This window comes from Ylistrum balloti, unplaced genomic scaffold (assembly GCF_031769215.1).
Source record: "Ylistrum balloti isolate Yb309-2 unplaced genomic scaffold, AGI_CSIRO_Ybal_v1 Utg369936, whole genome shotgun sequence".
NCBI classification, from domain to species: domain Eukaryota; kingdom Metazoa; phylum Mollusca; class Bivalvia; order Pectinida; family Pectinidae; genus Ylistrum; species Ylistrum balloti.
In genome coordinates this window covers 353,220-367,241 of record NW_026782046.1, presented here as the reverse complement: position 1 = coordinate 367,241, position 14,022 = coordinate 353,220, and the positions used below count along the sequence as shown (strand labels likewise).

The 14,022-nt window shown below is 34.3% G+C and overlaps 1 protein-coding gene across 1 annotated transcript; it reads right to left on the bottom strand.

Annotated features, from left to right (window-relative positions):
* Positions 1 to 8,649: 8,649 nt before the first annotated feature.
* Positions 8,650 to 13,454, bottom strand: LOC132547176 (bone morphogenetic protein 2-like). The gene is made up of 2 exons (XM_060210931.1): positions 13,103 to 13,454; positions 8,650 to 9,524 (listed from the first exon to the last, which is right to left on the bottom strand). Exons 1-2 carry the CDS (start codon positions 13,452 to 13,454, stop codon positions 8,650 to 8,652), a joined length of 1,227 nt encoding a protein of 408 aa, XP_060066914.1.
* Between the last annotated feature and the right edge of the window lie 568 nt (positions 13,455 to 14,022).

Here is a 14,022-nt window from a genome sequence, read left to right as displayed (position 1 = left end):
ACAGAACTATCTAACCCTGGTACATATTCAAAGTTTAAAATCTGATTCAGTTTCTTTTAATGAGCACCTGTCACAAGCATTCATATTCAAACAGTTTTTGTTTGATGTTTGTCATCCGACCGGTGTAGTCGTACTTCATATATAAGGTAGTGTAAACTATACGTGTCACACATGATCAGTAGTGGAGAAATATGGCACGTGCTACAGGTATCGTAATTGACCTTTGTGTAAAGGTTTAGCACCTGTTGAAACCATTGCCATAAATTAAACACAGAAAATTAAAAATAGCAATGATATCAGCTAGTGAGACGCGCGCTCGACTCTTATTTGGATAAGTAAATTTGGATATATATACATATATTATATCTTAAACGACAAAAATCGACTTACTTTATTCGCCTGGGTATGAAATTGCTTCGTCATATATTAATAAATCTCATACTTAACATTCAATAACTGACAGACGATCAACTTACCACTGAATATGTATATACATTGCTATTGCACAAAGATGTTGAGTTGTGAAGTAAACGTGTCTGTGGGAGGGTATTGCACGATCACAAGGATGATACACACATTGTGATATTCGTTATGATTCATATCGATTAAAACGGGGCTACCTACCTCAGATCAACTCTGCACAAGTGAAGCGACCTTTCGGGTGTAGCAGATAATCTCATCGGTCGTTTATGGATTCAGTTTCCGAAAAAAAAAAAACTTTTCAAAGCAGCACGAGTGAGGAATTTAGATCTATAAATTTAAGCGGAAGCGATATATTCCTTATACACAGCAGATTAAAACATCAAAGAAAACACCGACATATCAACATAGTCTTAATCAAAACTCAAAACTGACGAATCGAGAGCAAAATAAGAACAAAAGAAAAAATTACACGGAAACTTCTGAGAATAAGGCCAGGTGTTCCGTAAGAGTAAACATTTTCTGTTTCATCGACGACATCTATCCGTCTCATGTAAATCTGAACCAATCCAAGTGGGAAATATGATGTTTTCAAATGAAAACAAGATTAACAAGTGGAAAATGAACACTGTAGACATAATCCAACGTGTATATATATCTATGTGTGTGTGTGTGTGTGTGAGTGTGGGTGTGTATTTGAGGGTTTGTGAATGTGTGATGGTGTGTATGTGTGTATTTGTGTTTTATGTGTGTGTGTGTGTCTTGTTCCAAAGATATATGTATATACCGCACAACTAGCGGGAACCTTGCAAAATATTCATTACAGTTGCTAGGTGAATCATGGTCTTCACAAGAGATTTGGGATGATCATCACAATAAATCCGTCTGTACATAAGGCAATATAACTTAATGTACTGAGATTAAGTTATCTTGTTAATTAATGGTTTCCTATGTAAATTTAACAATCACAATCATACAAAGACTTGGGAACTATTGATAAAATTGAGAAATGAGAGTGAAAAGACTCATCACGAAATGAAGATGTTTTCTGCCTTACAGAAAGTTAATTGAATTCCTTCTATTTTCTATCATTGGTTTATTTGTCTTTCTTCAATCCTTCAAGTTGTTTAATAACCTAATGCTTACATTTAAATAAGTATCGTATCGTTTTATAATCTGCCTCTTCAACTTTTCATTGCTGCAGATGAAGGCCCATTTTCATAGTTGGCAGTAGGTGTCGTCTGCTCCACAGCTCGTGCCGCTCAAAAGGTCACCGCGTGGCAGGCGAAGGCATGCCTACATCTTCACCTGAGGCAAACAAAATGTTGTTCTCGGCGTTAGAAGACACAGGTATGGTTCCATTTGAATTCACATGACAAAACATAGCAAATGTTTTTACGTTAAAGTGATGTTAAAGATATTAACGCCTACACATTTCACCTACATAGCACTAACTTCGCTTTTACTAACTCTCTAAATAAAATTGCTACAGTGATTACAGAACTAGAACGAACCTATATCTATACATTTATAGCAGTAACTGGTTTAAGGCGTTGTCTTAGATTTTGTTCACACTGTGAGATTCTTTTATCAAATATGTATCTTATTCACAATAACTTCATTGAAAACTCTATCAACCATTAGGATAGGTGAATTTCCGGTGTTCTGACGGTATTTCTTTGTTTTTGTCGGTACAACTAAATGGCGCTAGATCCTTTTGTTGTGTTAATGATGTTCTAATGTTCTATCATTTCAAACAGTATAGTCTAGTAGAACTAAACCCTATCCACATTTACAGTTTGGTGGGATTTTATTAAACAAAATTTGGTGGATCATCGCGTAAGTCGGCTTTTGGTCGTAATGGTGATTCGCTTCGATAGTAGTAGTAGTTCCTACAAGATGTATACTAGGATTAAGACATTGCCATTAATTTTTTTAAAATTTATTTTCAGTCTAAAATGGTCAGATATTATAGATAAAAGAAATCAAGAAGTCAATCTCCTCTAAGCTAAAATTTTTGTATGGGGCTGGTGACCTTTGGGGCGATGGAGGTTGTTGTTATTTTCATGGCATAATACTTAATACGAGGCAGCGATGACAATCAGGGGAAACCGCTGCGTTGGGCTCTATCGTGCGAAACATGTTAGATCAGTTCATGTAAATTGTTCTTGTTGTTGAAAACCCACATGATCTAACTTCCGATCGTGGAATTGAAACCTGAAATATGGGTGCGTTACAACACCGCTGGGCTAACTAACCAACACCACAATGCCCTTTATCAAAAGATACAAGATGGCAAGATGGTAAATTCTATCATATGCATTTTTGAACGTGCGCTGAGGTTCGAAGTTGTATGCCAACATAAATATACAATGTTGTCATATTTAGTATTTAGTGTACTTTAATTAGTAATATGAAAATGTAAAGCTTTTATGTCATTAATACAGAATAAATTGTAAACATCGACAGTAATTTAGTTATAGCTCCATCGTGGTAGAAAAAACTGCAGAAAAAATGTCCAGTAGTTTTAAAAGAACAAAATAATGTTTATATTTGTGTTTTAAATAACGCTTGTAATACTCATCCCAAATTTATATGAACTTTTACCGTCAACAGGTGTGGTTAGGGTTTTTTATAGGTATATTACCATAATGTTCTAATTTTGAAATGATGACACCGGTCCTCCTGTGCTGATGGGTGTATTTATTTTTCGTTTCTCACAAACAATCTATGACTATACACCAAGATGTAGACAAAATAGTGTATATATTTGTATATATATTATGTTATATATTAAGTATATATTAAGTATATATGTTATATTTCCATATTTACAATTGAAATAAATGGAACGTTTGCCAACGTTTATTAACCTTATCTTACAACTTTAATGAAAGTAATCTCTTATTTTCGTCACAGGAAAAGATCGGATCAAGGTAAGCAGATGATGTAGAAGAGTGTCCTTCAAATTCTGACGGGTATATACGATGGATAAGGTTTATGCGACCTGTTTCAATCAGTTCATCGATGACATCCTCATATGGAAAGAAGAAGTTTCAACCATGACATAGAGTTCTCAAAAGCCACATCGAAGTCAATGGAAGAAGTTTTGTAGCTTAAAATAAAAAACAAAAAACCCACCAAAATTCCCAGAAGCAATGTGTGAAGCTAGGTCAGTTATAAGTGGAGAAAGAACACGAAAACAACGGAAAAGAAGTAGTATTTAGGTCATCTGCAATGATTTATAACAGCGTTTTCCAGAAGTTTAGACGCAATTATTTGGAGTAACAGTAGGGAATAATTGGAAGCATGGTGAAATGTTAATTTCAAAGAGAGGTATTTGGATAAAGTTAAAAGAATTATAACATCACTAACAACACGATATGCGATAACACCGTATCAGTATACCTTGATGCAACAACACATATCCTCCACCAATCCCTACAAATGCGCTTTCTACTAGTACCACTTTTTACTTAGGCTTGAAAATGTCGTAAATGTCACATCAGGTTCATCGATTGTGTTGGCGGTTGTGAGGATATGTGTGTGTGTTGGAAGAAGGAAATATTATTTTCCACATCTACGTCCCTTTCAAATGTAAAGACAAGCTAAATAAAGCGTTTTTTGAAAATGACAAGAAAAACAATTGGATAAATATTCTTTTCATGTTATTGATAAAATACACTACAAATATAAACAATTGAACAGTTAAATGAAAGGTAGATTTCAGACTGTCCCACATTTATAAAATGACCTCCTAAATGCTTTTGGTACCTGTAAACTAGTTCCCTTAACTGCCCGCCATGTAGGAGTGCGATTATATTGTGCCGAAGCTCACATCACTCGGAATCTTCTGGAAACGAAGCGTTTTTATTTCTTTATTTTTTACTGTCAAGTTTAAATTTCTGTCTTAATTTCACCATTAAGAGTTCTAGAGTATTGAGATACTGGGATACGTTCCAGGCAATAGATGATGTGGAAAATTATCGATATGGCGGTGGGTCAGTGATAGTGAACAGAATCATAGGCATTGCTGGGAAAAGAGACCTTTATGTCTATCAAACTGGTCTCCATACGACCCGAATTTACTGTAATGAAGTCCTTGACTCCTTTGTCGGGAATTTTGCTGTAGATGTAGGCCCTTGCTTCATTCTTATACTGCAAGGCCAGCCATTTAGAATGAGGATGTCAGAGCAGCAAATACACCAAAGGACTATTGAACATATCATTTGACCTGTCATCTCATCGCACCTAAATTCCAATGAAAAAGAAATTGAAGTATTTTGCACAGTCTCTGTGACCTGGTTTGATATGCTTCTCTCCAAATACAGCCTTGTATGAAATAAAAAAGAAGCAAAAAACATTCGCCTAGACAGAGCCTCAGGTATGCTAGTAGTATGTTGGAAGGTCTTTTCACCAAACTTGTCGAAGATATTTTCAATCAGAATTTGTTCCTCCCCCGTTTATCTCTTCTAGAGTTTGAAAGTATTTTCACGCAATACAAAACAGCATAGTTGAAAGAAATGAAATATCTACCTTTTCTATCATTTCTCCTGATGGAAGTAACTATAATTGTCAATTAGCCTTTTCTAATGTTTCTAACATATCATGATTTTATCTCAGTATAGAAATCATGTGTCACCGATGAATAATAAGCCTCTTATCAATCCAGAAACGTATTTTTCTCCTCCTATCTGTTTGAGTTTCACTCATGTTTTATTTATTGAGTGTAAATATTCCAATTTTTTTAACAGAACAGTATTTCCATTTTGTTTGGGAAGCCATAATATTGGTTTGAAAAAACTATTATATATATGGTTGATAATTTAAACATTTCAGTGATTCAATTGCATGAGATAAAAATGGTTTTTGTCAAGCAGTAAGTAGAAATAAATAAAAACACCTATGTAAATGAATGGACAGCATAATGTGAGGTAAGATTTAGAAGCATCAAGATGTGTTTACAATCTTATATTTGATCTATATACCTATTTCAAAGGTCTACTGGTGCTTCCGATGCGTGAACTTTAGCGAGGTGTACCTAAACAAATATTTAACGAAGATTGACTAACCATCGGTACTTTTTTAATCGGGTCCTATGACAATAATTGAGAAAGAAACTTTTTGAAAGTATCTACACACATGACAAGCTTTAGAATAGTAAGTTTCTCCGACAATGTATATTGATTAAAATTACAAGCACGGGTTCACCTTCATATACATATATATATATATGTGTGTGTGTGTGTGTGTGTGTGTGTGTGTGTGTGTGTGTGTGTGTGTGTGTGTGTGTAGATAAATGTAAGTTTAAACTGAAAAGTTTCGCTATCAAAAAGACCGGCAAATATGGCGGAATAATAACGTCATTTGATGTGGTTTCTCACTGTATTAGGAAATATAAGATACAATCGTTATCATTAGAACGTTTTGTGATTTTTTGGTTTTTCAATGAGAGCAAACAGCTGTATGCATATGAGGTCTTTAGAATAAACAGATAAAAGAGGTGTATGTATTAAGACATGTTTATAATTATGAATAGAAAATAAATCATGTAAGAGACTTTAGCGTTTTGTACAAATATACCGTATATGCAGTAATATTTGACCATGGTAAGTGTCTACTACCTGTTAAGTAAACCATATTCAAGAAGATGAATCAAAGAAGAATGTCTCCTTCTGGAGATTTATAAGTCTTCTAATGCATGCTTACTGGCAGTGTTCTTATGGCTTCACATATTCCATTTCGTATGCAGTTTTCATTTAAACTATTCAAGCATGTCAAGTTCATGTCATTTTGATAGATTTATCACTTCCTTCCCAGCATTAGTTGGTGGTCACCACACTGACAACCATGCAGGAATCCCGCCGCATGCATTTGAATAAATTCGGATAAAGTTGCTGTTTACTTTATTCTCTTCCAGAATTCCGCCTATATAAATACCAGACATCTGGACTTCAAATTACTATTTCGATTTAAAATAAACTTTTGATTGAAATGACATATATGTTTAACATGTCTGAAAAAATCTAGTAACCATTCGAGTATAAAGTCGTTATATTGTTTAAGATTTTTTTAACAAATACTAATAATTCAAAATGATACATCTGGGTAATAGCAATTTGGATTCATTGATGTATTAACGTTGGATGTTGAACATTTTAAAACATTTAATGAATCACAAAACACTGTGTTTATGCTTTAAACAAGTTTAATAATAACAAAGAAGGACGTATTCTGACCAAGGATTTCGAAAGTCTTGCAAGAACATGACATTTAACAACAGCATTGCAGGTACTCAAACAATATCTATGATATCACTGTGATGTAGCATTAACAAAAAGTTTCAAAATCCTTGGGTCCTTTTCCAAATTCAGCATTCATAGAACTTTAGTTACGACAACAAGAATGGCAATATAAGCAACAATGATTTCTTTACAAATAAGATTTTATATTCTAGACAAACCGTTAACAATAAGACTACCCAATAACTTTCCATTTCCAGATTTCCAGTTGAAATCTACGTTCAATATACAAAGAGAGAGCTTTTGAAAATATGTATTAAATACAAATCAATTTTGAAGACAACAACAGCAAACGTAACATTGGCTATGACACGTGACAAGAATTAAAATCTATTGCAGTTTACGTATACCCGCGCCTGACAGCTGCACACAATATCACAACTAAACTTGTTTTAAACCGCCGAAATTGGGACCCTATACACATTCTAAGTATACTGCTTTCGGATTATTCTTCGTTATTTTTGTTTTACGTCCCATCAACAGCCAGGGTCATATAAGAACCAGACGGGTTGGGATGGTGGTTCATGAAGCAAAATCATCTACATGCGGCCGGTACCATGAGACTGCCTCGAATCAGGGACCCAGAGGTGGAGGGCAAGTGATAAAGACAATCAGATGTCTTAACCGCTTAAACAGACGGTGTTGAATATAAAGTTACGGATAGTTTTGTGAATTCGAAAAAAATATCTTTAAAAAATATGCTAAAAATAGCGTCAAACGTCAAATTAACTTAAATGCCGTAAAGACATACCTGGTTTCAGCTTTTGCTGATCTCGAAGATGGAATGAGTTCGCAAAAAATAAATACCTTGATATTAAATAAGTAGAAAAATATTAAGTCAGTCTCGTGACTACGCATGAGAAAAATATCCAGTTGACTTTACACTTGTGGTAAAGCTGCGAACATTTGAACTGTTGGGGAAAGTATATTACTTTCACTACGAACGAAGTTTCAACTGACGTTATTAATTATGAAATAGTATTTGGTCAAGATCGACACAATATGAAAATTAAATATTCTTGTAACTGATAATACTATATCTGAATGAGAATATTTTCTCCATCGGTATCCTAGATCTCTAAGACGACCAATGGATTACGGATGACAATATAAGACAAGATATTTTACAAAAAAAACTTTGGCAAAACTGTATCTAAATGCAAAATTGGTATTACAAGTGACAAATTCTTTCAAATCCTAATTGCTTTGAAATAAATGGGCATTATGAGACAAAATGTTGTCTTCGGTTAGAAGACGATATCTTCATCATGACTCAAGGTAACATATGGAAGTATGTAATCACAGTAATTTATGAATAAATTAAGGATGTTATGTACAAACCAACAATAAAACAATAATTGGTCCCAACTAGCCACATGGAGTATTTGTTGAAAGCCAATTATCATAACACATGCATGCATTTACCTTGTATACTCAATTATGATAGAACTTACATTCATTAAAGTGTTCATTTTTTCTTAATTTCACCTGCGAGGCCATGGTTTTCCACGATGGCTTCTAAAAGATGTTAAACTCCTGACTCACTGAAATGTTAACGATCATTGATACATTAAAGACGTTCACTCCTCATTCTTTGTCTACAATTATCTTCCATCTGGATACATTCCTCTGGCATTCGTTCATCTATTAACCTACACGCTACAAGGTTCTCCTTGTCTAATATTAACTTTTTCCCACATTCAGCTTTCGTTAACAATAACATCTATAATCTCTTAACGTATCCAGTTTTCGTCAATAATTTTCGACATATTTGGAATGGATTTATATTGAATATCGCACAGGAAAAAACACCAAAAACAATGCTACCGTTGGACATATCACAGCAACGACATAAGAAACAAAATGAAATAATAAGTCTCACGTCAAAATGAGTTGACGAGATTTGTTGTCATGGTAACAGTCCTTTTCAAGCACATTTGCAGTCTTGAACGACCATATCAGCCAGATCTGTAAAAACTAAAGTGTTGTACGAATTTGCGTGAAGGATTGTCAGGGGTTTGAATGATGATGGTATACAACAGGGTGCCGAAAAACGGGAAGGGTCCATTTTATGAAGAGTTGATTTGATTCCTGTAAAAGTGCTTGCCATTTTAAAGCGATCCGGACAACTTCCTTCGCAGTGAAAAGCTTCATAATCTGTGGGAGCCATAACCCAATCCCAGCCAATGTCATGAAAATTGATTTGAGTTCTAAATCTACAGCACCTGTCCTCTCCGTCACCATGTGTACAATCACGACGTCCAGCCTGTCGCTTGGCGCGTTTCAGAATTGGTCTTTCCTCTGCGTCCATGTTAAGTACTGGAGTGAAATTGTTAGACAAATGTACCGGTAAATGTGGAGCTTTACCTTCGTCATTATGTAAATTTCTTAACAATAAATTCTCGTCATTGAAAGAGATGAATTGTGTGATATTATGAGTATTTGACGATACCATAACTCCATGGTTTGACTGTGGGTTATCTATCCAGTTCTGTACTGCATCAGATATGTCAAAATCCTCCCATCCAGATACAGAAACATCAACTGTCTTAGAGGAGATCTGCTTTCCTTTCACTAATTCTGAGTTTTCATTTAGTTCAACATTAAATACTTTGACGTCCATTGAAGAATTATGTCTTATATTTGAACCAGATTCATTTCTCTGTTTTTTGAATAACTGCAAAGTTGCAGAAAACACAATAAGTTCTTTGTATATATCCTTTGAAACTTGTTCTTGGATGTCATAGAACACAATTGGTCCATCCAGGTTGATCATGTCTGATCTCTGTTGTTTGTAGTAGCCTGTAATACACAAATATATCGCATATTTATTCATTTGATATTTAGTATTTTTCGCACAATATAGAATAATGTTTCCTATGATTAATTTGATACACCAAAATGGTTATTACCATAATTGTATGATATATATATAAATTGGATATTTCGTTTCGGAATTGTCATTACAAAGGCAATAGAAACACGCTAATAGTTGGTAATTCATTACTACCTGAAGTGAAATTCTATTTCTAGTATTGATATTTGGTTATCGTTGACAATTACAAACCGATACTACATTAATAACATTTGTTAACCATCATCATAACGTCAACTTATCAAAAAAGCTACATACATACGATTGACAACCTATTTGTTTTAAGGTCACGATGATTACGTTTATATATTAAGAATATCAGCAAAAGATTTCTTCCTGAATATAGGCCTTTTAAAACTTGCTTATCAACATAATTGAAAATATCAATCTCTAAAAAAGGCTATAGCATTCCAGTCCAATCCTTATAAAATTTAGACCTAGATACGACGTGTTGATTTTAAAACGGTGATTGAATAATAAGATTAAGAGGCTGTATATATAATATACATATAAGTATGTGTCTATCAACAAACAAAAAATATTCCTATAATCTCTGTCCTTAGTAACAACTGTTTTTGTGATCCGCGCGAGGTAAGCATTTTACACTCATGTAATCTACACATTTATATAAATATATAGGTATGCATTGAAAAGCGGATAAAAGTAAACACGTACCATAATTATTGATAACTGATGAATGGTTAACTGTAAGCAGTCTAACATGTATGATGTTGTTCCTTAGAATCTGATTTCTATTCATTTATAGGACCGAGGTTTGACACCTAGGTACACTATCAACATACTTGTATAGGTAACTGTAACACACAAAAAAGACTTGTGTTGTTAAAGCATTATAGATTTCTATATAACAACACTTTTCTATCCTCGTGCTTTGTGTGATGAAATACTGTGATAAGTCATTTTCGGGGATTCTGTTTTTCGCGGTTTCTTTCAATGTATGAATTAAAAAGGACGTGGCTTTCACTGAAATCCTTAAAGGGTCTCTGTTATTTACTATTCTTATCAAATCGTATTTGAAATGGTCTACTTTTGCGATTTATTCCATCTGCGATAAAAGCAAAAACTAGAACTAAAAATATCAATATTTACAGTACGCTCTAAAATGTAATAGACGACTTCCGGTCTAGTTTTCTATTTGCATCATTGCAAGAAGGAACAATATATACCATGTCGTGATTTCTTCGGCGTTTGTCATTTAATGGGTTTTCAATTACTTATTGTTCATTTTTGATTATACATGTTTGAGGAGTATACAACGTTAACAAAACATTAATGATCGTTTGGTCTATTAAAAATATTTATGTATTTTGATGATAGTGAAGATGAAGATAAAGTGTAGCTTATACGGTAGGTAATCATTTCGCCCACACAGTTTAAAAAGCTGATATTGCACAAAACACTCAGTGACATATCATATCTTGATGAAGACCTGTTTTTGCTAAACATTCTATTCATAAACTACCTTACTAACATTGAAACCGTGTTAATATAGACTTTTGATCCTTTTGTTGTCTTATTCAGTAGATATAGATGTATGTAGGTACAAGTTTTATTAAAAGTAGCCAGTATCACAGACATTTGTTTCACTAAGGAGCGGAAACATACATTCTATTACAATTTATCATTTGGATAAAGTGAAAGTGGTTGATGAATGAAATTCTAATTAACAGTTGAAGGGGCTGATTAATTATAAATCTTTTCCGACCTGCGTGATACTGATCAAAAGTAGTTAGTGAACCCGTGATGTATTAAGCAACAATGTGGTGAGTCAACTCAGGGGAGTTTGCTTCACTCCAACCCTTTTAACAAGTCTTATTTTAAAGACTTTTTTAAATAACTTTAATGGTAGCCCAACGTTTACTTTTTCGACGGTGTTCAGACAGTAGCCAATGGACTGATGCAATTTGCTAGAATTCATTTAGCATTATGTATCAATATAGCACGGACACCTGCCTCCGGAATGTTTCCTACATTTTATTAGGAAATAAACATATGGGATTATCCTTAGTTATTCGAGATTGTACCTCGGACGGACGACTTACCACGCACGACTGATTAACAGAAAGTGAACTTAAGCGACTGTACTGAATTTCATTTAAAAACAGATTAGAGCAGTGAGATCGCTCGCTTTTCGATGGCATCCCGTCCTATTAATATGGAATGATAAGTTCAAGTTAAATATATGTATATATATGGGGATTAAAGTGGTTTTGTGGCGAGCCCACGTGTTGACAAGGTTTTCGCGCGTGGAATGGATATGCTTGAATTCACTCAGTATTCTACGCTCATATTTGTGTATAAAATCTTGCCAGGTAACTAGCGATTAAAATTCACTTTAAACACAGGTATGTATTTACAACTGAAGGGTAGGTAGCATTATCTACACCTATATGACATTCTGGGGCGATAAGCGACGTCATACACATATCACACATTTTTCAAATATTTCAGCCTCTAATAAATCTTTATCCATGATGATTGTCTTTTAAAATTAAGCTCAAACTATATATTTTTAGTATCTAACACATGTTAAAATATAGAATAGTATAAGAATCAGCCTAGGATGCATTTTCTTTTGGACATTTACATATGTGTGAGGTAAAGAATGTTTGGCGTCTGCATCGTGTACGGCAGGTGCAAGCTAACAGTCTTACACCTGTATAGGTCGATGGTGGCGCCTCAGCTTTTTTTTTTTTTAAACATTTGTGTGCATGTGTGTTGACTATCGTTATGTAATGATATTATAAAATACAGGTAAACACGGTATATGGGATGTGTTAGACGTAAGTAAGATCTTTGAAAATTCCTATAACAAATTTCTAATAAAAACATGGATGAAATAATGGAAGAAAACATGGTGAACGGATACGATTTACGTTGCAAATAAGAACTGATGATATTGTGTAAAGTCAAAAACTCCAATTTCTCTCTCCTTCAAAAAGGCAATAATGCCGATTAAGCAAAGATTTTGAATTGTACTATCTGTGAAATTTATCCAAGATATTTTGATGAGTACTGGTGCATATCCTGTAAGTATTAGGAAGGCCTTAGATTGTATCTGCATTGTTATCTCTTTATGGGGTATTTTCATCTTAATAACTTCAGCTGAATTGAATATGGAATGCTTTCATCATATTATGTCTATACAATTTCACCCTCTCCTATTATTGTTATGGCTGTCAGGATTCATGAACTCGTATTTGAGTACTTGTTAGTGTATTGCTGCATCATTCTGTGCTTTGTCGAACATCTATATACAGTTGTACAAAGAAGGACACGAAATCGATTGTATATTTCAACAGTAGAACATATTCGTAAGCGTAAATAAGAGATAATACTTTTTGAATGAAAATAATGAAGAATGTAACCTTACTCCAGTAAAGAGCGAAATTAAATCCTTTCTCTGATTCAATACCAATCAGCTGGTCACATACTAATTAAGTAGAAAGTGAAAGTACAAAATTACAATGAAGTAGTACTTTACCTTTATATGTATGCTGTATTCTTTTCGTCTCGGACTCCATTTCTTCTTTATCAGGTAAATGCTGCATGTCGTTTTTACTGATAAGATAATCCCTGAATTCTCTAATTTTTTGCCGTTTGGTTTCTATGCTGTGGGTAACATTAGAAACATTCGATGGCAAGGAATGTCCTATCTGTTCAAGTATGCTTTGTTTAAAAGCTTCAATCCGAAGTTTAGATAGGTCTATTTCTCTCTCAGCCTCTGACACCTGTTTAGAAGCTAACAATGCTGGTTTGCTTGTAACAATTGCTAAGTGTAATGCTACGAGCAGGACCGTTAAAACCACGGTTCTACGTAAAACATATAATATCATAGCGTGTCACAACGAAATTCTGTTAGTATCTTTCTCCTTACACTAGGTTTAGATGTCTTCAGTAATCTACGACAGTACCAGTTATTTCCCACTTTGTGTAGTAGTCTTCTGTTCATAATAAATAGCTTATGAAAAGCCAAAAACTAGATCGCTAACTCCGAATTACAACTCCAGCGTATATGTATTACAGTGCTGAGTGAACTCAAATGATTATATATATAAGGGGGTGTGTACGTCTGAACTGTCACGGCTTCAGTATCCTGATAGCCCCGCCCATGAACTCTGAATGAGAACCTTCACGTACATGTGCTTCTGTTTATGTTACACATAAAGCCATACCTAACTTAGGCGTAAGCGTCTTCTGTGTATTCATTGGCTATGACGTCACACTCATTCACAAAAAGTCGTCGGCGAAGCTACATGTGGAATGTGTCGTAGCTATCTATAGCACAACTGTTGTAGTCGGCACTTGTTTGACAGCGTTTGATGAATGCACAAACTCACACTCACACACACCGCACGCACTCGTTCAGGTATCACTACTGGGTATATAAAGTCTATACTGGAT

Bases quoted from the DNA above. Each gene is read 5' to 3' on its own strand.
- LOC132547176 (XM_060210931.1), bottom strand. From the start codon at position 13,454: ATGATATTATATGTTTTACGTAGAACCGTGGTTTTAACGGTCCTGCTC. The intron at 9,525-13,102 runs GTAAAGTACTAC...TGTGTATTACAG, and splicing joins AATACAGCATACATATAAAG to GCTACTACAAACAACAGAGA.